Source organism: Pollicipes pollicipes, unplaced genomic scaffold (assembly GCF_011947565.3).
Source record: "Pollicipes pollicipes isolate AB1234 unplaced genomic scaffold, Ppol_2.1 Scaffold_4295;HRSCAF=5057_pilon_pilon_pilon, whole genome shotgun sequence".
Classification (NCBI taxonomy): domain Eukaryota; kingdom Metazoa; phylum Arthropoda; class Thecostraca; order Pollicipedomorpha; family Pollicipedidae; genus Pollicipes; species Pollicipes pollicipes.
This window is the reverse complement of record NW_023596461.1, coordinates 13,402,143-13,425,982: the sequence shown is the minus strand read 5'-3', so window position 1 is coordinate 13,425,982 and position 23,840 is coordinate 13,402,143. Positions and strand designations below refer to the sequence as shown.

The 23,840-nt window shown below is 60.3% G+C and overlaps 2 protein-coding genes across 2 annotated transcripts in view; both read left to right on the top strand.

The window, feature by feature from the left end:
* LOC119096313 (filamin-A-like) overlaps positions 1-23,840 on the top strand; it is an 88,235-nt gene that overhangs the window by 40,026 nt on the left and 24,369 nt on the right.
* Positions 9-21,743, top strand: LOC119096314 (filamin-A-like). Its single transcript, XM_037219155.1, has 9 exons — positions 9-59; positions 424-591; positions 12,443-12,598; positions 15,157-15,278; positions 15,971-16,070; positions 16,589-17,125; positions 19,463-19,636; positions 20,614-20,763; positions 21,312-21,743. Exons 2-9 carry the CDS (start codon positions 519-521, stop codon positions 21,338-21,340), a joined length of 1,341 nt encoding a protein of 446 aa, XP_037075050.1. The 5' UTR covers positions 9-59; positions 424-518; the 3' UTR covers positions 21,341-21,743.

Below are 23,840 nucleotides of genomic sequence, written 5' to 3'. Positions count from 1 at the left end.
CCAGATCAGCGTGGCCAGCATCCCGGACGGCACGGTCGGCCGGCCCGTCCAGTTCGAGAGTGAGTGGTGGCTGGCAAAGACGGCCGAGGAGGTGGCCGAGCAGGCGGACGGGCAGCCCTGTATGCGTTCGCTGATCTTGTGCCCGAAGCCAAAGCCATTCCTTGCGTGTTGATTTTTCTTCGGCCGTTCGGAGAATATCGGTCGTGTCGGGTCGTAACTCCGAGTGCGCCCAAGTGAGCCTGAGTGAGTCGCATAGACATCTCCCGTGCTGTTGTCCTCGCGTTCCGCTGCAGCTGAGAGCGCGGCGGTCCGTCCCAGTCCCCTGTGGCTGGCCAGACAGCCCCCGGCGCCCGCACAGAGCGGCAAGCAAGCGACAGTCTCTCACGCCCCCCCCCCCCCCCCCCCCGTTCCCTCGCCGCGCAGTTGATGGTTCCAGAGCCGGCGCCGGTAACCTGGAGATCCTGGTGAACGGCGGTCACGTGACGTCCTACGTCAAGGACCTGGGCCAGCAGCGCTTCATGGCTTCGTTCGTGCCCCACCACGCCATGAAGCACATGATCGAGATGAAGTTCAACGACGAGGACGTGCCAGGTAAGCAGAAACTGTCGGGACTCGTCTGGACGTAGGGTGAGCTACTGTGCATCTTACGAATGCTGGAGTGGTCTGGCTTGACATTGCTTCTCTCTTGGAGCCGAGGAACTAATGTCAGGGCTTTGAATTCGGTTGAGCTGTTCAGACGGCTGACAGAATTCGTGATAGGTTTAGACCAACAAGACGCATCCGATGATAGCTGTTTTTGTTGTACAATATTTCCTAATAAACATTTTACTCTTTCGACCAGATAAGAGCAAAATAAAGGAATAATAAATAATGGACTTCATAAATATCGCTCGATCAACATGGGTTATGAAGACCACCTTCCTATGAAGTTGGTTTAGTGCTAGGCATCAGCACCCCGCCCCATGCTTTTGCATCTGATGCAAATCTGAAGTTTCGGAAGACAATGTCCGCACAGAATAAAACTTGAGTGGCCTTTGCGGTTGGTCGCACGGCGTTCGTGCGCATGCACCGCTCGCTTAGGGGGGCTTTGCATGCAAGGCTGCCCTGCAGGGAACGGTGTGATAGCTTACTGATTTGTCCTGCCTGTAGACACTTTGTCCGTGATCGATAAGCTCTCAGCGGCTCGAGGAGTTAAATCTGAGACGCATCATCTTTCCTTAATTATCTTTTCCATGTAGGTGTGTTACACTGCTAAATGTCCTGGCAGGTATTTTCAAAACATTGACGAATTCCCCTTTGATCGGACTGTTGATCACGGGTGCGAGCTTGTGTCTTGTGATTGGACGTGTCGTACGTCTGCACCTCGTGGTGCGCCCCTACACCAAGCTGCGTTGCACTCTTGCCAGCTGCAGCTGACTAAGACGGAGCAAGAAGCTCCGTTATGCTCTCGCTAGCTGTAGCTAGCTGTGCAACGGATCCAGAAGCCGCATTACACCCTTGCTAGTTGCAGCTGGCTGTGACACGGAGCCAGAAGCTGCGTTACGCTCTTGCCAGCTTTCGCTGACTGTAATACGGAGCGCATGGCCATCGGGGCACCACAGTTGCATCAAACGCCACGAAAGTCTCCTGCTGTCAGGCGTCCTCGACAAAAAGCCTGAGTAAATGTAGATGGAAGCATAACTTACAACCATGTAGTGTGCGACGTTCGCCAGCAGTCTGTGCGTTCATTGACCTTGGTTCTGCGACGCCAGCCGGTCGGTCCCAGCAGGCGCCGGCATGGAAGAGAGCGGCACTTAAGCCGAGTCCCACTTCCCCGTGCAGAGACACAGCCATCGCATTGCGGGAAGGTGGTCTGAAAGTCACGTTGAGTTATGTTATAAGCGCCGTTATGTTCTTGTCTGAGCTGAAGACAGTCTTAACTGCATGAGGCAATTATAATGAAAGATAATGCATGCGCTTGGTAGCTGCAATACTTCCACTTTGCTCGGGCCGTTGAACAAATTAGATCACCTTGACTCCGCTGTAATGAACCGGGTTTGTCCATCCCTTCTGCAATTAGGCACTAGACACTTTCTCGCGGTCTGGGGGACCGTAATGCCAGCTCTGCAGGGGTAAGGTCGGCCTGGGAAGAGACCGTCAGCAATGGGGTTCATGTTCATAGCGACTTCGTTTCCAATGGCCACTAAGCATTTTTGAGCACCAACTTACGCTGGAGTCGGAATTATGAACCGTGGTCTATTTTCCCATCAGCTTAATTCAACAGCCCTGAATGTTGTGCGTCGGATGTAAGGAATATCTCACAAAACACGCTGTCCAAATTGATCAGATCGATAATTCGAAAAATGCAGCAGGTAACGCGGCATACGCTGCGCGCCGTTTTATGCCGCGAAAACCAAGACTGCACATGACATGTTCGGCTGCGAAACTGGTTGAAATAAGGGCTAATTTACAACACCGGTTATTTTTGGTTGCGCAGGCATGAGCGACCACATTTTGCATCTAATCATTACGTAAATCTCCATTGCGATGCAACAATAGCGCGCACAGTGCCCACCTTGAACCGAGGGCACCGCCCGACTGTGGGAAAAATTGCATGAAGCCCATGTTTCGTAGCATGATTACAGCAACGGTGGACTTTTGAATAACGCCTTTTAGCTTGGCTATTGTGTCAGTGTGAACGTACCAGCTAGCATCGCCGAAGCAGGAACACTGTACAAGGAAGCCTGGTTTCAACTGACAAGCTTTGAATGAATTTTGCAGTTTCCAGGAATTTACAGCTGACAAAAATTTCAAACAAACGGAAATTCTCCTTTGTGTATAGTCCTCCCTCTTTAAGGGCGGGGAAGCTTATTGGGCTGGTTACCACGTGAACGCACTCTGACCTTCGATGATGCTATCCGATGCTGTTCAGTTGTGCTGTGGCAGTTGCCACCACAGGCGGTTTATTGCCCTTTTCCGCCGCAGCCGCTGACCTCCGCCTCCGAGCCGCGCTTTCCCGGCTCGGCTGGTGGCGCGCACCGGGACACCACATGCGTGTAGCGCTCCTTTCACGAGGCAATACACAAGCGGCGAGCGAGAGTGTTCACTTTTCTTAGCGCGCCGACTCATTGACTGAACGAAAACAAAACGCAAAGAATGTTCACCGGGTGGTGAAATTCAGCTTGGCGCTCAGTGAGCCAGATCCGGAATATCTGGAGCGGCACGGAGTGAAGTACGCATGCGTGTAACTTTGGAAACTACTGATCAGCATTGGCCAGACTTTCAGAAGCTCACAATGGGGGTCAATTGGCCAAATGATCGCCTGTTTTGTCTGGTCGTAAGATGTGTATATTAGCGAGATGTCCAACTATGACTTCAAGAATCGGAAATACAAAATAGTCGGATTAATCGAATTTGTTTTAAAGCGGCCCATGCACGTTTTCAAAAGTGCATGTTTCAGCTCCCTGTTCACCTCGTTCCACATGGATATAACTGTCCTCAATATGGCTTATGACACGAATAACGACATGGTTTTAAGCAAGCAACATAGCCTTAACAGCCGCGAGCAAACGACAGCACTCCTATACGTCACGAGCAGACAGCGGAGCAGCCTTGGGCGGCCCGGGTTGCGGTACACCGCAACTACTGCCAACACCGTCAGTTGACGCCGCGCCGCCGCTGCGGGCGGCGTGCCGTACCGCACGCGAGGCAAGGCGGGGCAGCGCGAGACGCCGCTAAGCGTCCGCGACTTTCACTGCCAGGCGGTTCGTCGGGTCACGCCGGCGAGGGCTGCGCGGCGCGGGCGGCGGCCGCTGACGCAAGAGCGTGCCGTCCGGTGGCGCCGCCGCCCTGCCGCCCCTCCGCGGCGGCTTGTCGCCGCCCGTCGGCCAGCTGCTCAGTCGGGGTCTCGCGCCGGAGCATGGCCGCGCCCCGTGCAATTATCACGGCCCGGCGTATGGTAATGCGGCCTTGTTGGCGGCCCTGCCGGGCGGCGCGGGCCGGGTGCGGGTGGAGCGGGTGACCCCGGCTGTCGCTGGCTGTCTGGTTCGACCCGCTGATGGCTCCGCCCTCCCGTGGGAGTGAGAGGGGCGCGAGACCGCGCGCCTGCCGCTGGCTGCTCTCTGGACGGACTCCGTGATGACTCCATCTTCCCGCACAGCGAGGGGTATACACCGGCCGCCGCTGGCTGTTCGCCAGGCTGATCGGGTGAAAAATCCCCGCGCGGGAACGGCTGCCGTGACACCTTGGCCTCCCCGTCGGGTGGAGTGGGAGGGTCAGTGGAGGGGGCAGAGGAGACCTCGCCTGCCGCCAGCTGTGTGGGTTGACCCGATGGCTCCCACCCCACCTCAGCTGCTGCTGGCTGTCTGGGATGACCCGGTGGCGCCTCCACCTTCCCTGCGTGCGTGGGCGGCGGGCATCACACAGTCTTTGTTCCGGAAACAATGGTCTGCTACCTCACGGGGACGAGGACTGTGGCTCTGACCTGGCCTCGCTGGCTGACCGAGTCTGGTGAGGGTCGGCTTGGTCTGGTTTGGCCTGGTCTGGCCTGATAGAATCTGATCTGATTTGAACCGGTCCGGTCAAGTCCATGATCGCCTTATCCGGCTTGGTCTAACATGGTTCGTGGTGATCGAACTGGGTCTCGAAGACGAATTGGCCCGGCACGTGACACCAACCTTGAGGTGTTTACTTCACGACTTGAGCAATATCCGGTTTGTCTCTATCTGACCTGCGATGGGTGGTCTGGATCATGTAACTATGTAAACTGCAATAACGCCAGAAGCCAGGCCATGAAAGTAAGCGATATCAACGATGTCCACGCATGCAAAGCTGGGTACCTTTATTGCTGACTTTATCCCGACTCCTTGTCGTTCGATATATCTAAACCCTTAACCACAGCTCACCGGCACCGCCGTAGGCGCTGAATGACAGCTGCTTGAGTCACAAGACAAAGTGCCTTCGACAAGTGTTAGTCGTCGGCACCATCATCTCGCCTGGATCATTACCTTGAGCGCTGAGTGGGAAGCAATCAAGTTCCAAAGACCTGGCCCGGGCTGGCTTGATCAATTCATCATCATGGCACGTGAATACCCTGCCGGTTAACTGCGAAGAAAACGCTTCCACTCCCGTGCCACCACATGGGCGCGGGATTGAGCACGGTCTGTTCCCAGTTTTTCTTCTATAACACAAGCATTGGACCCATGGTGGCTGCTGGTTAACATGGCAAGAATAAGTCCAAAACAGCGCCCGGCGTCCGTGGCAGCGGACTGGTTTTGGCTCCGTTGGCTCAGCACCGTGACAGATCCGGCCCCCACGGCGGCGGCGGCTCCTGAGTCACACGTCAGTCGGTGTTCCCCGACACATTCCGCGAACGGCGGCCGGCCGGCCGGCCCGTCCGCCCGAGCCGGCCGACGGCGGCCCGCGCCCGGCCACGGTCGCGGGTGGGTGCCGAGTCACGACCGGCGCCGCATCTCTCCTCGAGGACGCCCGGCCGGCCGGGCCTCAGGGGCGTGACCCCCACCCCGCCGACGGCCGGCCGCCACCTGATCCCGACCGAACCGGGGGCGGCCGGAGGGGCCTCGGGAGGCTGGCCCCGGTCGGCTGGCGGGTCAACACCGCCGTCGGACGCCGGGTCGGCGCGGCGCACCGGCGGCACGGCCGCAAACGAGGTCGCCCGACCAGGAATGTGCCTGCCGGGCGGCTTATCTGTTGACCGCATGTTAAATATGGAGGGCGAGCGGGCCACGCGCCGGCCGCCCGGACCCATCCGGGGTCCAGTACCTCGCGCCGTGGTGGGTTAACGTGTCACCCGAGGGCTAGCCATTGGTCGGGATAGAGAGCTAAAACGGTGGTTTCCGTGACAGAGTCCGTGACTCGCCGGCTGGCCCAGCCGGTCAAATCAGTCACACGCTCAACGCCCCATCGAGACCCTGCCCAGTAGCGCGCATCCGCTCCATCTGTCCGGCAAGCCGTCTCACCCCATCGCGCCGCCACGCCCACGAGCTCTCGGACCTGCCTCAGGCCGGGCATGCCTCCCCCGACCGCCGCCGCCAGCCCCGCCGTCCCACGGGCCGCGCTCGGGCCGCCGCCGAGACCCGGAATTTCTCCGGCAGCCCGCGGCGCCACCGGTCGGCGGCGCGGTGGAGGGGCCAGCGCCGGCGCTGATTGGCCGGTGGCGCGGTAGAGCGGCCGGCGGCGGCGGCTGGCGACCGTAGTGGCCGTGCCGCGGCGGCGGCCACGTAGTTGTTGCGAGCGCGGACCGAGAAGATACAGCGGTGGGCCGGATCGACGGCTCCACCCCGTTTCCAGAGACATTGCTGGCTTTCCGACCGAGGAAAGTCTTGTGTTGCTAAGAGAGACGCGTGAAGAGACTGTGTGCGAGGATCGGACTGTAGTGTGCTGCACATCGGCGGGGATCGGGTTTGGCAGGTAAGCTGGTGCCCTACATTCGTCATTGAATGGAAAGCTGCCTCCGCGTCCGCCGCCGCGGCAGACGAAGGACGGAGAAACCTCGTTGGTCCTTGACGTTCCCGTGCTGTCGGGCTTTCCACCGCTCCTCCCCGGCCTGCGGTGCATATTCCACAGCGCGTGCGACGCCGGTCGGCCGCCTGGCGCCCCGCGGGCCCGGCTGCACCTGGCTCATCGCGCTAGCCTTGAAAGGGCGGCGCCCGGACGGCGTCGACTGGGGTCAGCCGCCGCCCAGCAGGCGGCCACCCACCCGTGCGCAGCCGGCCGGGCGCCGTCGCCCTCCGCCCGGCGCGCCTAATCGCCCGGCGGGCACGGCCGGGCTCCGGGAAGCCGCAGCGGTGGTTACTCGACCGCGCCGGACAGCTCGGGAGCGGCTGCCTCGGCGGACGGGACGGTCGCGGCCGCCGTCCGCCGCGGCAGCCCGGCTGACACGGCTGACACGGCTGTCACGCCGCACAACACGCCCTCCGCACGGGTCGGCCCGCATGCGGCTGCTTTGTTGCGCGAGGCGGGGTTGTTGCCCCGGCCCGTGTTGATGCGGGCGCTGCAGGCGCCGCGGGCGATCGTGCCTCGGCCCCGGACCGGGGACGCGACCTTTGCCAGCGGGCGGCGGCCGGTCGGCCGACGCGCCCTCGAGGCGGGCAGGCGGTGCCGCCGGGCAGCGCCGGCCTCGGCCCGGCGCCGGAGACGCTGGCCGCTGCAGCTAACGGTAACGGACGGCCGCCGCCGGGACTGCACGGCCGCACAGGACGACATCCGGGGCCGGCCGGCTGGCTGCACCGGCGAGGCTCGCCTGGACCGGGGGCGGTCCAGGGCCGGTGGACGGATGGTCACGGCCCCTGCAGGGACAGTCAGGGGTCGGCGGAGGAGTGGTCAGGGTCCGTGGAGGGCCGGTCAGGAGTCGGCGGAGGGGCGGTCCAGGGCTGGCGGAGGAGTGGCCAGGGCCCGTGGAGGGCTGGTCAGGAGTCGGCGGAGGGCGGTCCAGGGCCGGCGGAGGAGTGGCCAGGGCCCGTGGAGGGTCGGTCAGGAGTCGGCGGAGGGGGCGGTCCAGGGCCGGCGGAGGAGTGGCCAGGGCCCGTGGAGGGCCGGTCAGGAGTCGGCGGAGGGGCGGTCCAGGGCCGGCGGAGGAGTGGCCAGGGCCCGTGGAGGGCCGGTCAGGAGTCGGCGGAGGGGCGGTCCAGGGCTGGCGGAGGAGTGGCCAGGGCCCGTGCAGGGCTGGTCAGGGGCCGACGCAGGGGCAGCCAGGAGCCGGCGAGACGGAATGCATAGGAAATTGTGGAGTGATTGGACGTGAAATAAGGGAACGTGTTGCGTGTTAGAGATCCGAAATTGTGTAACTTCTGGGGGGATATCAGTGAGGCTGAAGACGCGAGAGTAGTTTGCGTTCTTTAGCTTTTCCCGTCGGATAATCCGGTCTCAAAAGCTTCAGTCTGCTGGAAACTGCAATGTAGGTGTGACTGAGTCATGAAAAATTGCTTTGTTACACATCCGGACCAACAGGTCAGCTCGAGCATGGCTCTTACATATGCATATAGGCGTGTGAAATGCCTCAAAATTACTCCGATCACATCGTTACTTTATGACATCAGCAGCAGCTCAAGCAAAAACGCTTGCGTAAACGGTAGTTCTTGCGGCTATCCAGACAAAGCCGTGCTTTAAACAGGGCCGGGGCACGCACCGCACGAGTACATTTGAAATAGCCGGACCTTTACCGCGTGGCAGCTTCTCAGCGCCAGTCCGGCACAGCGCTGCACTGACACATGGTCCTCAGCTGGGAGCCGGCCGGCAGTGATCTGCGGTCGCCGGGGGGTGTTGTCGGGGCAAGGAGAGGGGGGCGCCCGTAAGCAGCTCACCGCTAGCTGACATATCCCGCCAGTGGCGTCGGCTGCCAGGGGGAGGGGTGCTGGGGAGGGTAGCGGGGGTGGTCGCCAGGGTGGGGAGGGGGGGGGGGGGCGCGTGAGCAGCTCACCGCCGGCTGACATGTCACGCCTACGGCGCCGGCTGCCGGCGGGCGTGACTTCTCGGCGCCGCAGCGCTCACGTGATGTGCAGTGTCGTCACCGGGCTTACGTCAGCGCCGTGGTTACGCAGCGCACGGAGCGGCAGACAGACGGCGTCGCTGCCGAAGGTGACGCGACACGCCGTCAGCCCGAGACCGGCAGGGGTGGGCTGGCGGGCGACGGCTTAACGTCCTTCTGTCGCCGCTGAGGAGCCGGGCCTGCGCGGCTCGGCCAGCCGGCGGACGCAGACGGCAGCAGACGCCACCGCGCAGGAAGCGAAAGTCTGATAAACGTTTTCGGCAGACACGCCCAATCTAGTTGACGGGGCTGTTGGCGAAGACAGTTAATTGTGTAACTGGGGACGCGTACCTGTCTTCCCTCGCTCTCGCTCCAGCTCTCTCTTTGTCTCGCGATTTTATATCATTTTACTGTTGGCATTTTGTGCTGTCACCTAAGCCGTGCATTGTAACCACGATCGTGAGGACCAGCCATACCGCAAAGATCTGTCCGATAAGGCGGGCCATAATGACAGTGCACCAAGGCGACACAGCACCCCGCAGCCGTAGCTCAGGTCCATTCAGCCCTCCCGGTGGCCGCCGCCCTGGTCGGGGCGGGGCCACCCGGCCATCTCCGACCGCTGGGCCCTTGCGGCCGGACGGGGCCCTCTCCTGCCGCGGGGCCCCTGCAGCCGGGGCGGGGCCGCCGCCGCCGTCACCGTCGCTCTGCAGACGCGGGCGGACGGCCATCTGCCGGTCGGGCGGAGAGCCGGGCCCGTTAGCCAGCCGGCCGCGCCGAGCCGCCGCGCGCCGCACCCGACCCCTGACCTGCGCCTGGCTCCGTGTCACTGCCGCGACCGGCTCCGGCGCCGCCCGAATGTGGGACAGCGCCTGGCCCGGCCCCGCCCGGCCCGCCCGGCTGCCGCGCGCAATGATGCTATCGGCTCGGAATGTCTGTAACCGGCCCGGCGAGGAGGCGTCTACTGCGTCACCCGCTGGCTGGTCAGCAGCGGCGCGGCCGCCCAGCCCGCCCACTCGCGTCGGCCCCTCGAGGCTTTATTCAGCTCGTGCGGAACTGATAGTCGCACAACGCACTGTGTTTACATGCAGTTGGTATGCACGATGAAATCTGATATAGTTATCTCAACGCCCGACTGAATTATATCGGCTGTTTGGCAAAGGTGCCTATGCGAGATTTGTACTTGTACGGGCCCAAGCAGGGCCCGGAGGCTTATTAAGAAGGGGCTTCTGTCTAAATGGTAAATCACGAAGGGCACATCAGTAGCCGTAGGAATGTTGGAGTACTGGCTGGCGAAACACATAAAAATAGGTGGTTCATCAGTCTTTGACAAGACCAAGATAGTCGAACGCTTTTTTAATGGCACCCACCTTGTTCACCCGGCAGAGCATCTATTTTTTCACCCCTTTATGCGCTGAGACGGGCTTTTGTCCATGACATGATTAAGGGCACGACGCTCAGCTTTGGAGCTTTGGATGCCCGGTGGGATTTTGAACGTCGAACTCAAATTTGGCACCTGTACACTTGGGATTATTTTGGGATTGCACGGGTTTCCGTCCTGAAGCAGAGTGGGGTCTCATGCAGTTATTTCAGCTGCTAGCAAGCCAGAGCGCTATTAGAGCTACCTAACTGGTCATGGCATGCCCAGATTGATAGCAAATAATACCGGAAAGTGCAACTTTCAATACTTGCCAAATAAATCAAACAGTAAATCAGAGACACTTTGCGATGCCACAGTGAGGACCAATTAATTTTCTTAATAATTTTAAGAAAAATTACGTATCCCATGTGAAGAGCAGTTTAACGTTATGGCAGTGCATCTAAGTACTAGAATACTTCAAAAGAAAAATATTGTTATCGCTAGATGTTCTAAGGGGGTTTAATTTGTGTTTGCGCGCTAAAGATGAACATCGTGGCGTCAGTTTATTCTACAGAACATACCGGACGATAGCGTACGTCTTGAGGCGTCCATTTTGTATGCGTGAAACCATTTTCAGAAAAATGTTGCTGCCGTTGGACGTTTTCCACCCTGGCCTGCGTGTTTCTGGACTTAACTAAGTTATGTGAAAGGAACGGTATCTTTAACAGTTAACGCGACACCAAATAATGCCCTTGAAATAAGAGTTCAAACAAGAAGTGTCCGGCAAGTAAAGCAGTGGTAAAATAAGCGGTGACTTGCCGCTTGTCTTTCCTGTCGATGTGTACATAGCTGCGAGAAGTACGTAAAGTCACTGAGGAATGACGTGATGACATTTCCCTATCACCGGCGGTATGATCGGTATTTAGTCGATTATTAGAAGTGAAATGAATGCCAGAAACCTAGTGGTTTCCAGGGAGCGACGATTGCCTCATGCTAACGGACCGATGGACCAGCCTCCTTCCGCTCCGTCATTCCGGTCATGAGCAGAACACCGCTAGGATCAGACGTTGCTAGCCTGGATCCTCGCCTTCGGCGGGCCTACACGTGTACTGAATACTCTTCTTCGGCATGACTAGACACGCCAGTCCGAATCAAACGCTATCCAGCCGGCCGCCCTAGACTCAATGTGAGGCTATCACACTGGCTCAAACCCTTGGGCGGTAGCCAGGCTCACATGCGGAACTTTGCTCTTTTAAGCGCTGCAGCTGCAGCCCAGCATCTGAAAACGTGACGGCTAAGCCGTGGTGTTGGCATGGAAATACCGAGTTCTCAATCCCCATTTACGTTCCCACTTTTCGGCAAAGCTCGGCTGGTTGTGAGGTTTTGGGTGCGGGTCCGGCGCGGGTCCCAGCCGCGTGCGGGACCGGTGCGGCCGACAGCCGGCGGCCAGCGGCGCTGCCTCGACGGCGCCGCCGGCGTCACGCGGGCAGCGCCGTTCCCAGGCCGGCGGCGGGCGCCGATCCCACGGCCAGCGGCCCGTCGGCCCGGGCGCGCGCACCCCCACCGGGCCGCCGTGTCGGCCCGGCGCCGGCGCACCCGGCCGGACCGACCCGCCGCCCAGCTGGTCCGGCACGAGGCCGGCGCACCCGGCCGGACCACCGCCCCGCCCAGCTGGTCCAGCCCGGGCGCCGGCGCACCCGGCCGGACCGACCCGCCGCTCAGCTGGTCCTGCCCAAGCGCCGGCGCACCCGGCCGGACCGACCCGCCGCTCCGCTGGGCTCAGCCTTGTGCACGTCCTGGCTAGCTCGCAGACTGAGGGCAGTGATGGGGTGCCAGGACCATACTCTCGCTTTCCACGTAATTCCATCATTAGAAATACGATGGTGTATGAAAGATTGTCTTGAGAGAGGTTTGTGTAGTAATTTTTTGGAAGTGTCCATTCGCCCGCAAGTTATCTTGCCACTTGTCTTATGTCTTCCTATCTTCTCTTATGCATTCCTGTATCAAACTAAGTGGTGTCTGGGCGTTAGTCACACTGGCGTGACAAGCAGTTTCCGCATAAAGATCACGCCAGTGGGGCTGCGCCGGCGGTGAATTGATATGCCTAATCAGGCTGTATTATGATGGATCACATTTAGAATGGAATTTTGCTTCATGCGTTTAAATACAGCCACCATGTAGCAGACGCGATTTGGTAAAAAACATCGCGACGTTGTCAAGGACTTAATGAGAGGTATAGAAGGGAACTTTCCGCCGGATTTTGATAGCAATGAGCAAAGAATGGCCTGCTTATCGACATATTTTAAAGGATTCGTGATATGGAATTTATCTATGAGGGTTTTCAGATGCAAGCTGTTTGATCCCACGAACCTCGAGTGTATGTGTGATTATAATGCAGAGCAGGATGTCCTGTATCCCGCAGTGTCTATGGCTGATAAACGAGCGGTGATGGCTGCAGGTATGTTGCGTGACGTCGCCCGCGGCTGCCGCCTTGTATCCACCCGTGTCCGGTGTCTGTGTGCCGCTGGCCCACTCGCCGCGGACCGACTGTGAGGCCGCGCACGCCGCCGTCTGTGACGCCGTGTGACGCGTCCGTTGACGGAGGTTCGTCCGCCCCGCAGGCTCGCCTTGGGAGGTGGAGGTGGCCGCCATGGACGCTGCCGGCGGTCTGCAGGTGCTGGGCGAGCACCTCAAACACTTTCCGGCGTCCAAGCCGGCCTCCATTGACATCTCGGCGCCGGGCAGGAGCAAGGCGGACCTCTCTGTCGACGTTGTCGGTCAGTGTCTGCACGTGCCGGGTAGCGGGGCAGAGGGTAGGAGGGCTCCGTCTTCACGTGGGACTGACCACTGGTCTTCACCGCATGGCGGGGCGGGGAAGCCTTGCCGGGTGGGGCTGGTCAGCGATCACCAATCCTCGTTGTAGAGAACAGGGCAAGGAGCCTCGCCGACGGGCGGGAAGTTCACTGTGACAGAGGGCAGGAATCCTTGCCGACGGGCGGGAAGGTCACTGTAACAGAGGGCAGGAATCCTCGCCGCCGGGGGGGAGGGGGGAGGGAGAGATCACTGTGATAGAGCGCAGGGAGCCTCGCCGAAGGGAAGGGAAGGCCACTGTGACAGAGGGCAGGGAGCGTTGCCGACGGGCGGGGAAGGTCACTGTAACAGAGGGCAGGGAGCCTAGCAAACGGGCGGGGAAGGTCACCGTGACAGAGGGCAGTTCGGGCCCTTGAGGCATCACAATGAGATCCTGAGCCTAAAATCGTCCCCACCCTAAAAACAGGCCGCCTATTGTGGCAAAGTGGACTCCTTGGTAGAAAGGGCTCCCTATGCTAAGATTTACCCTCCCCCTGGGCGAAATCCTGACTACGCCACTGGATACTAATTCCCTTTTAAGTGCACGCCGTGGTGTCGTTTTCAGCTCAAAGCTAACCATCCGCGGCAAGTGCTTCTAATTTGTCTGACGGAACGTTACTAATGTGCCCTCGCTGTCGCAGGGATGGGAACCCATCAGCGGAATAGACACAGTAGCAACAATTACGTCTTTAAACGGCATGTGTGAGACCGAAAACATATGCGACGAATACCGTTAACGCTATGACAGTTTCAACGTTTGTCCATGAGAATTCACTGCAGCCCAGTGACTTGGCACAGCAGGGTAACACTTTGTCCCAGTCTCCCCTGCGGTTCAGGATCACAGCCAAAAATAGAAACAAACGACTGATGAGAATAGCGATATGTGCAGCTGTCATGCATAGTTTAAATTTTGCTATGCGGCTACGCGCAAATCCTCCGTCATGGTTTGTGAGCTGGGGTGAAAGCTCTGAGATTTTCATGTAAGATAACCGGCGACGAGTTGTGCAAAGTGTGACACATTGGCGATTATCTGAGCAATGCAGACAGTTGGCGGTTTGTGCGCTACAGACCGTGGAATGGTCACTCCGTTGCATCACGTGGTTGCATAACGCAACATAGCACCGAGCCCCCCCCCCCCCCCCCCATCCCATTCTCGCGGAGCCACCGCACCGGATCTCGCCATCCCGACTGCGCCGCGTCGCTTTCGCCCGTGCTTCGGCGCGTGACGCCGCGGCGCCCGCGCCACGTACTGGCACGTGTTTGGTCACGGCACGGGATCACGTGCGCGGCGGCCCCGCGCGGCCTCGGGCCGGGAAGGTCAGCCGGCCGCCGGGGCGGGGCGCGGCGCCTTTTCTTCCGGTGAGCGACGGAGCAGGGCCAGACCAACATCCGGGAACCTGGCAGGCTCCGCCCCCGCCGACGCCGCTGGCAGGCGGCCAGCCAGTGGTGCATTGTCAATTCGTCCGCGATGCGCGAACCCCTTCTTGGGGGGGGGGGGGGAGCAGCATGGTCTGGTTTTTTTTTGTTAGACACAAAGGGTGGATGCGGTCCAGTGGCCGGGAAGGCAAAAGACATGGAGTCGTAAGCCTAAGAACGCGAGACACTGCGCGTTTATGACGACCGACGAGGGACAGAGCTATGCGGGCCGCGCTGATGGTCGACAGGGAATTGCTCGCTGCAGTGACAACATCAAGCTTTTCACGAATCATGACATGAACTCACGTATTGATATCAGCGTTTAAACGAGAACGTCAGTGCATGACACAAATCTTGAGAAATCACAAATTCATCATGTGAGTTACATCAATCAAATAACCGCCTTTACTATGGATGATGAAACTGGTTTAACCTTTTCCATCCCCTAGTGCCTAGTGCTGATACGTCTCGAAAAAACAAGTGTCATTTTGGAAAGTTCATACGCACACCACACACACACACACACACACACACACACACACACACACACACACACAACACACACACACACACACACACACACACACACACACACACACACACACACACCACACACACACGCGCACGCGCACGCACACGCACACGCACACGCACACGCACACGCACACGCACACGCACACGCACACGCACACGCACACCGCACACGCACGCACGCACGCACGCACGCACGCACGCACGCACGCACGCACGCACGCAAATTTTTGCTTTCGAACTGAAGTAAGCGGGACCCACCACTGCTTTACTAGTTGCTCAAGCAGGAAAACGTCCGACCGCTGACGCCACGGGTCGGCTGAGGCGCGCGTCGTGCGCGGCGGCCAGCCTGCGTGCCGTGGCGCCGCTGTTACATAATCCACGTCACGAGGACCACTGCGATCCTCCCGACTCCGACGGGCTCCAGACACTGGTGCAGCGTGCGCGTGTGTTGAACAGGGGGCCGCGGTCAGAAGCGGGTGGGGCCTGTCACCGCGCCCTCGCCGCGACGCTGACCGGCCGCCGCCTCCGCCGGCAGGCCCGTCCAAACGGACGGTACCGTTCACACTGACAGAGACGTCCAGTGGGATCTTCAAGTGTCAATTCTCCGCCTCCGAGGTGGGGAGTCACGTGATCAACGTCAATGTCGACGGACAGCCGGTGAGTGTGGTCGCGTGGACGGCGCGGTCGGCTCTGCGGCTCCTCCTGGCCGCAGGCGCGAGCGCGTCTATTCTAGGTGACGTGTGTTCTCATGGTTGTCGGCCACTCGATGGCTAGGTCTGAATTAGTGGCTGGGCTGGTCGTCGTGAAATTGCTTATCGCTGCCGTTCGGTATTCGCGTGATGCTGACACATTCACGCCGCGGTCCGATGGCGTGCGTGTGGGTGCTCACATGCTGGGTGTGGGTGAGTGTGTACACCCAGTTCTTTGCTGCAGATGGCGACATACTGGACGCCATGGTTGTATTATTGCTCCGTGTGGGCCTCATGCTCATGTGTTTTGAAATAGCACGGTTTGCGCTCGTTATAAGGCCTTAAGAATGGAATCATCTCGACTTGAATGATTGAGTCACCGCTGAGTGGGCTGCAATCCCCCCATGCATCTCAGGGATTACCCGGAGCCGGCTTCGTCCACGGCACCGCCAGTTTATTTGTTCTGATCCGCGTGTATGACGCGGTTCGCAAGCGTGCGCATGTGGCACGTGGTGCCCCGCCGTGACCCGCCCTGTGCCCCGCCCCCTGTCGCGACCCGTGACCCGCCCATGAGCCCCGCCCCTGTCGTGACCCGTGACCCGCCCCCTGTCCGTGACCCGTGGCCCGCCCTGAGCCGCGCCCCTGCCGTGCCTCCGCAAGATTCCGGGCAGCCCGTTCGTATCTAAAGCATACAACGCCGGCCTGATCCGCGTGTCGGACGTTCCCACGGGAGTGGTGGGCCAGACCTGCCAGTTCAGAGGTGAGCCCTCGCGCTGGGCAGAGTGCCCCTGCCGCCGCCGCTTGCCGGCCTCGCAGGCGGGCGGGCCTGAGGAGGCTGCCAACGGGCCGCCGGCACGCGGAAGAGCGCTACGCCCGCCACAGAGCCGGCTGACTTTCGGGTACAGCGGGCGGCACGCGGAATATGCTGCGCAGCGTGGTCAACAGAAGTGTGGTGAACAAACGGTTCCTGAAGCTTGTTTATCCGCGCAGTGCGAAATGGGTCATCTTGATTTGACCACGGATGATCGCTTAACTATCCATCGCTTTCACACAACGTTTTGTTCGTGATGGTGTCTGTGTTCCGCTTCCAACGGAGGCCAACCGGTCAGGGTATGACCTCTCACCGTTGGAGATGCTGGCCAGCTGTCGTGGCCTTTCATTTCGCTATTCATCGTTACCAGCTGGAGTGTATGGGTGACGTCACTTGCCTGTGTCCGGGTGGGTGACGCCATCTGCTGGTGATGCACGAATGTGACGTCACCCGTCCGTGCCCGCCAGTGGACGCGAGCCAAGCCGGCGAGGGCCAGCTGGAGATCTCCATCAACGACGGCGAGGTGCCGAACCACGTGCAGGTGTTGGGTGGCGGCCGCTGCCTGGTCACCTTCACGCCCGAGATGCCCAAGACGCACACGATCGACATCAAGTTCAACGGCGAGCCGGTGCCCGGCTGCCCGTTCGTGTGCCGCGTGCAGGGCAGCTCGCGCGTGACGGTCAACCTGCGGCACCTGGAGCTGCTGCCCGTGCAGCAGCCGGCCAGCTTCCTCATCCACATCGACGGCGGAGGCAACGCCGAGCTGGCCGTGTCGGTGCGCGGCCCGGCCCACTCGACCCTGCCGGTCAAGGTCACCGGCAACGTGCGCAGCGGCTTCACGGCCGAGTTCACGCCGCTGGAGGTGGGCGCGCACACGGTGCTGGTCGAGTACAACGGCGCGCCCGTCAGCGGCACGCCCTTCACCTGCAAGGTGTACGACACGGGCCGTGTCACCGTCACCAGCATGCCGAAGGGCGCCATCGGCAAGAGCCTGCAGTTCACAGGTGGGTGCCGCCGCAGCCGGCAGCGGGCAGGGGTGGTGGCCGCGCGCGCCCCCGGGCGCAGGGAAGCGTGCTGGGGCCAGGTGGTCACTTCACCGGAGTGGGGGGCGCTGGGACGGCGCAGGCACGGGCGCGGCACTCTGTTTGTTCGGTTTCGTGTCCCTCCGCTGGAATGAGGAAAACACGAGCAATGTTTGGTGCAGAGGCCGGCTGTTTTTTCGATCGGCTTATGTGGGCTGCAGGCTTTCCGATCGTGTTCAGCGGGGCATTGCCCGCTCGTTTGCGATCGGGTGAATGCACGTTCCTGTGCATAGTGGCGCAGTTGGCTCACGAAAAATGCGCATCGGCACACACTGCGGGCATTTCCGGACTATTACTCACGTCAATAGTGGTGTCGGGGGGCTCCGCCGGTGTTGGGTTTTAGCGCTTGTTGTCGGTCAAATAGGTCAGGAGCTAGTCGGGGTCTCGGTGCTGATGACTCACGCGGTAAAATTGACCTCTCGCATGCTATACACTGCACAAACATCCTGTTTGGCAGTGGTCCGTTACCTTCCGAAGGAACGAACAGCCCGCTGCAGTGGAAAGGCTCCGTTGTCCTTGAGAGGCTTTCCTCGCCTCTCCGGACGGCGGTGCGTGGGCGGGCCACACAAAGGGCCACTCACCGTAGCGGTTTGACCTCGGCCGCCGGGCGGTCCTATCGGAACCGCATCGGACGTCCGAGCTCCCCACGAGCCGGCGCCGCGCCGCGGGCCGTCACAGCCCGCGGCGGCGGGTCTTCACAGCGTGCGGAGATCGGCCCGGGGAAGCCCAGGCTGGTTAGGGGCTCTGCTCCGTGACGGATCGCACGTGCCGTGACTCGGCTGTCCACTGGTGGCTGCTGCCGCTGGCTTTGGGAGTGGTCGCCGAGTTGTTGACAGTTGTACACGAACCCTGATCACGCACTGTCGCCCGTCGCCTCCGCACGGCGACTTCCCGCTGCCACCAGATAGCCGCGCTCGAACAAAGATAATCGGTCGTCACCGCACCAAGGCCCCTGCGGAAGCTCGCGGTCGCCACACGTCATCATACATCATATGCATCATCATACATACATCCTACATACATACATACATGCATCATCATACATACATCATACATACATACATACATGCATCATCATACATATATCCCTCTGAATACCGGCGTCTGCAAACCAGTGTATCTGTGTCCACGTCCCTGCGTCAGTCAGTCCCCTGTGTGGGAACCCCCGTCAACCGGCCCGTCACGCCTGTGTCTCCAATCCAGCCGAGATCCCTCCGGCAACCCTGCGCCAGCGGACACATCGCCGATACCTCAGACCCAGCCGGACCCCTCGCAGGTACTCCTACACCAGCCGGGTCCCTCACCGGTACCCCTGCTTTAGCCGGAGCCTTCGCCAGTACCCCTGCTCCTTCCGGGTCCCTCACCGGAACGAGCCCCTGCTCCACCTGGACCCCTTGGCAGTACCCCCGCACCAGCCGGACCCCTGGCTGGTACTCTTGCTCCAGCCGGGTCCCCTGCCGGTACTTCTGCACCATCCGGGTGCCTTGCCGGTACCCCTGCTTCAGCCGGAGCCCACGCCAGTGCCCCTCCTCCAGCCGGACCCCTCGTTAGTACCCCTGCTCCTTCCGGGCCCCTTCCCGGAACGAACCCCTGCTCCAGCCGGACCCCTTGCCAGTACCCCTGCGCCAGCCGGGTCCCTCACCGGTACCTCTGCTTCAGCCGGAGCCCTCGCCAGTATACCAGCACCAGCCGGACCCCTAGCTGATATTCTTGCTTCAGCCGTGTCCCTTGCCGGTACTCCTGCACCAACCGTGTCCCCTGCCGGTACTCCTGCACCATCCGGGTGCCTTGCCGGTACCCCTGCGCCAGCGAGCCCCGCGCCGGCGCGCCAACCCGCCGCTTCCGTGCCGTCACGGGCGCCGCATCCGGCCGGTGCCCGTTATCCTTCCGGCGGACTCACGGGCCGGCCGTCTGCAGGCAAAAACAGCTGGCATGGCGCGCCATCTGCGGTCCGGTGCCGCCGCCCGCGCCACTCCGCGCGGGAAAGCGCGCCGCCGTGGGCCGGAGACAGTTCTCACGGCCGGTCATTCATAATGCTGATGGCCGACGAGCAAATAATGACCGGCCGGCCGCCCTATGCGGCCAGTACATGTCAGGAACTTTGCCAATCAACGGAGTGGGCCGATTTGTTCCACAAGTCAAGGTTACTTTGCAGTGTCATGCCTGACCGCGCACGCTTCTCTGCCACTCGGACTGTCGTCTTCAGCTGCGGCACGCAGTTTGTCTGTGCTCTGACCTCTGGCGCCCCTCCACCCGCAGTGGACGCCAGCGAGGCCGGGGAGGGCAACCTGGAGATATCGATCAGCGCCGGGGGACGCAACATCCCCACCCAGGTGCACCCGCAGGGCTCGGCCCGCTTCGGGGTCAGCTTCGTGCCCCTGGAGCCGGTCGACCACACCATCAACATCTCCTTCAACAAGGAGCCCATCCCCGGTACGTGGCGCGGTGTGGAGTGTGAGGGGGACTGTGTCTGCAAAAGCGGCATTGCCATGCGGGCTTTGTGTCACGCTGGGAGTAAATAGGGGGAATGGCTCCGCGTGAGTGTTGTGAGAGGTGTAAGATCGTGTGAAAAGTCATGCGAGGACGTCTTCTCTGAGGGTTGCGATGTTTGGGATGTTAACTGTTGGCCACCACACTGCCAGTTAGTGCTAGCGTTAGACAGTCACCACAGGCAGTGCCAGGGCCGCTAAAAAAATTGCTTGCGTTAACCATTAAAGTCTGTAGAAAATATACAGATGCACTGAAGCTCCGAATTCGGCAGCGGTGTGCCGGTGCTGCTGGTGGCCCTCCATGTCCAATGAGAGATGGCCGTGTCAGGACGCTGATAGTGGCCCCCGTGTCGCACTGCTGCTGCTGACCCTCCCCGTCCAGTGATGAGAGGCGGCCGTGTCGCGGTGCTGTTGGTAACCCTCCCCGTCCAGTGATGAGAGGTGGCTGTGTCGCAGTGCTGTTGGTGACCCTCCCCGTCCAGTGATGAGAGGCGACAGTGTCGCAGTGCTGCTGGTGACCCTCCCCGTCCAGTGATGAGAGGTGGCCGTATCGCAGTGCTGCTGGTGGCCCTCCATATCCAATGAGGGATGGCCGTGTCAAGACGCTGATAGTGGCTCTCTCCGTCCAGTGATGAGAGGTGGCCGTGTCGCAGTGCTGTTAGTGACCCTCCCCGTCCAGCGATGAGAGGTGGTCGTGTCGCAGTGCTGCTGGTGACCCTCCCCGTCCAGTGATGAGAGGTGGCCGTATCGCAGTGCTGTTAGTGACCCTCCCCGTCCAGTGATGAGAGGTGGCCGTGTCGCAGTGCTGTTAGTGACCCTCCCCGTCCAGTGATGAGAGGTGGCCGTGTCACAGTGCTGCTGGTGACCCTCCCCGTCCAGTGATGAGAGGTGGCCGCCACTGACTGCTCGCCTTGTCCACAGGCTCGCCGTTCATGGCGCACGTACAGTCCGATCCGAACCACATCGTGGTGAAAGGCGCGTCTCTCGCCTCGACTGCCGTGGGCAAGTCGTCGTATTTCACGCTGAGCAATGTCTCTGGAAACGTCGAAGAGGTCGAGGTCAACGTCGATGGTGAGTTTGCGGCCGCTCACGCCGCGTGCCGGTCGCCGACTTGTGTCAGCTGCGGTCAGTTGCGGGTGCAGCGCCACCCGGCGAGGCTCTTGCTGCCACTTTCGCTAGTCGGTGAGACCTCGTTTTTGCGTGGATTTCGCGGCGAAGAGACCTCCATGAGAGCCGGCCGGCCGAGTTGTCCGGGATGGCTCTGGACGTGGTACTGCCGGGCGGTTCGGAGCGTGCACTCGACTCTTTGTCTTCGATGTCTCACCGTTACTTTTGTCGTTAACTTCCACCTCACCTGTCCTATCGTTAACTTTTCTGTGGGGTCTGCTTCACCGGATGTTCTGCTGTTTTCGTTGTGTTCACGCCAGGCACCGCCGCACGGAAATGTCTTGCGGCGCACGATTCAAAACAAAACAATCGCCTGCCACCAATGCGACCGCACTGAAGCTTGTACGTTTTTGTCCTTCGAGCCTGTACATTATTTCCCGCTATTATGGCGGCTTAGACTTTGAAAGATTTGCAGACCTGGTTCTAATAGAAGCATTTCCTTCTTCTTCCAGGTCGTTATAGTTCCCCTAAAGTTCACTAACACTCGCTTACTAACGCTTACTGGATGCATGTGAATGTAGTTTAGTGCATGGACGATTGGAGACTGACAATGTTTTTTATCATATGTTCATTTATAAGACATACATGGCTTAAAGTGGTGTGTGCTTCCTCACTGGGCCTTTCTTTAAATCGACAAATTCCTGATGAGATACAATGACTTTTCTTTCGGCTGCCATCGCTAGCCAGCTGCTTCCGGCTTGTTTCATGGGCCCACGAAACCTCGTTTCACTTGCTTTCATTTTGCCGCTCACTTTCCGACGACCTCTGACCCGCGTGTGCATGAGAGGTCGAAGGTCAGGGGCCTTCCGTTTGTCCGCTTTTGTTTCATTGCCGTAATTACGTTTGACTGCGTGCGCTGCGGTCGCGAAGAACGGAACATTAATTTCGCCTGTGGGTACCGAGCTGATAAATTTTGTGATTAATGGGTATAACGTACCGAAGGATCGATGTTACCTTGCACGACCACATAACAACTTAGACGTAAGGTTAGGCTGGTAGCCTCTGGCCATGCGGCCCGTAACCGAACAGTGCCGACGGAACGGGACGGACGGGACCGGGCGGTGGGGCCGGCGCCCCGACCCCCACCGCCCGCTAACCGACTGAGGCGCGGGGAGCACTAACCCGGCCTCCGCCGCCCGGGGCTCCGTAACGACCTCGACCTGACCCGACCTGACCGCACGCAATGTGCCAGGCCCCACCGGGCTGGCCGTGCCGACCCAAGTCAAGGATGACGGAGACGGCGGCCTGACTGTGGAGTTCAGTCCGCGGCTGGCCGGCGAGCACCGCATCCACGTGGCGTTCGGCGGCTCGCCCATTCCCGGCAGCCCGTTCGCCTGCAAGGTGTATGACGTCAGCGCCATCAAGGTCAAGGTGGTCACCAAGGGCGTGGTCGGCCGACCCGTCACCTTCATCGGTGAGTGGGCGGAGTTGTGGCTCGGGCTTAATTCTTGATGGAATGGTTTCAGTCGACATGGTGCCGTTTTAAGCACGATGGCCACTTGCGACGCGCGGATACCGATTTGAAATGTTGTCGCTTCAAAGTCCGCGCAAGTTAATGGTCCTAGACTTAAACGGAGCTTTAACATCAAACTATGTCAAATATCGTTCTCCATCCACGCCTTCGTGGACTCCCCATGACGTTATGCGATACTTTGCGGCACCCATGACCTTAGCAGTTGGAGGCGTGGAGTATCAGCAGCCGGACGGTGCGCTGGAGCGTGGTGTCGGGCCTCGACATCTCACCGTACGGGCGGGTGCCGCACTTGACGGATCCTCGCGACAGCTGTGTGACGGGTTGTGTGACGGCCGCGCAGCGGGCTTGTGACGAGCTGTGTGACAGGCTGTGTAACGGTGTGTGAGGGTCTGTTACGCCGCCTCCGCAGTGGAGACGATGAACGCCGGGCCGGGTAACCTGGAGGTGACGGTCAACAACGGCCAGGTGCCGACGTCGGCCCAGTCGCAGGGCCAGCACAAGTACGCCATCTCGTTCACGCCCAAGGAGGCCAAGCTGCACCAGGTGGAGCTGAAGTTTAACGGCGAGAACGTGCCAGGTCAGTGGCCCGCGTCCGATGAGGCCCTGGTGGGCGCCAATGCTGGCTTGCATCTGGTACACTGGCCGCTGAAAGGCTGGGCGACGCAGGTCGCGAGAGCCGTCCGCCGCAATGGTTCAGTGTTCGAATGGAGGGAGCGTTGGAGCCGAGATGTGCAGCGCCATGTGACAGCACCACCGCTTAAATTTCTTCTACGTCCCCTCTCCCCCATCCCCTTCTTCCGTTCTCGTCCACCCTACCCTTCTTTATCCCGCCTTTCCCCGTCCTGCAGGCTTCCCATTGCGCCGCGACCGATCTGCACGCAAGCGTGTTGCAGACATGTCACCTGTAACACCGGACCGGTGACCGTTGTTCGCCACTGGGCCGTGCGTGACGCTTCCGTGTCACGGTGGACCGCTGACCGCGGCTGGCGCCGTCCGGCAGGCTCGCCGTTCAAACTGTGCCGTGATGGACGCGTCCCAGGTGGCCGTGTCCGGCGCCGGCGTCGGCAAGGTGCCCGTCGGACGCCAGACCTGCTTCAACATCGACACCCAGGGCACGCACGTCAGTACAGCCGCGGCGCGGAGCCGCTCGCCATAGTTTCTGCTCAGTAAAACATAGGGACGTGATTTCGCAGCCTTGAACAGATCGCACTGCGAAATTCAAAGCTAGTTTTGCGTGGTGGCGTTAGGCCATGAGCTTTGAAGCTAGACTCGGACCCGCCAATATGGTTCATAACGTTTCCTTTACATTTCACGACGCATTTTTAAGCATCCGCCACCGCTGACCCGCTGTCAACGGGCCTCAGTTGCCAGGTCTAGGTCGGCATCCCCTCTCCGCTGAGCTGTTGAGAGCTGGACGACCTCGTGTTCACCATCCTGTCCCGCTGATCCGTGTGTGATGTCTCAGCTGACCTGTATGTCCTCCTCCCGTCAGGGGCTGGCCGACCTC

Bases quoted from the DNA above. Each gene is read 5' to 3' on its own strand.
- LOC119096314 (XM_037219155.1), top strand. From the start codon at position 519: ATGGCTTCGTTCGTGCCCCACCACGCCATGAAGCACATGATCGAGATG. The intron at 12,599-15,156 runs GTCAGTGTCTGC...CTCCGCCGGCAG, and splicing joins CCTCTCTGTCGACGTTGTCG to GCCCGTCCAAACGGACGGTA. The intron at 15,279-15,970 runs GTGAGTGTGGTC...TGCCTCCGCAAG, and splicing joins TCAATGTCGACGGACAGCCG to ATTCCGGGCAGCCCGTTCGT.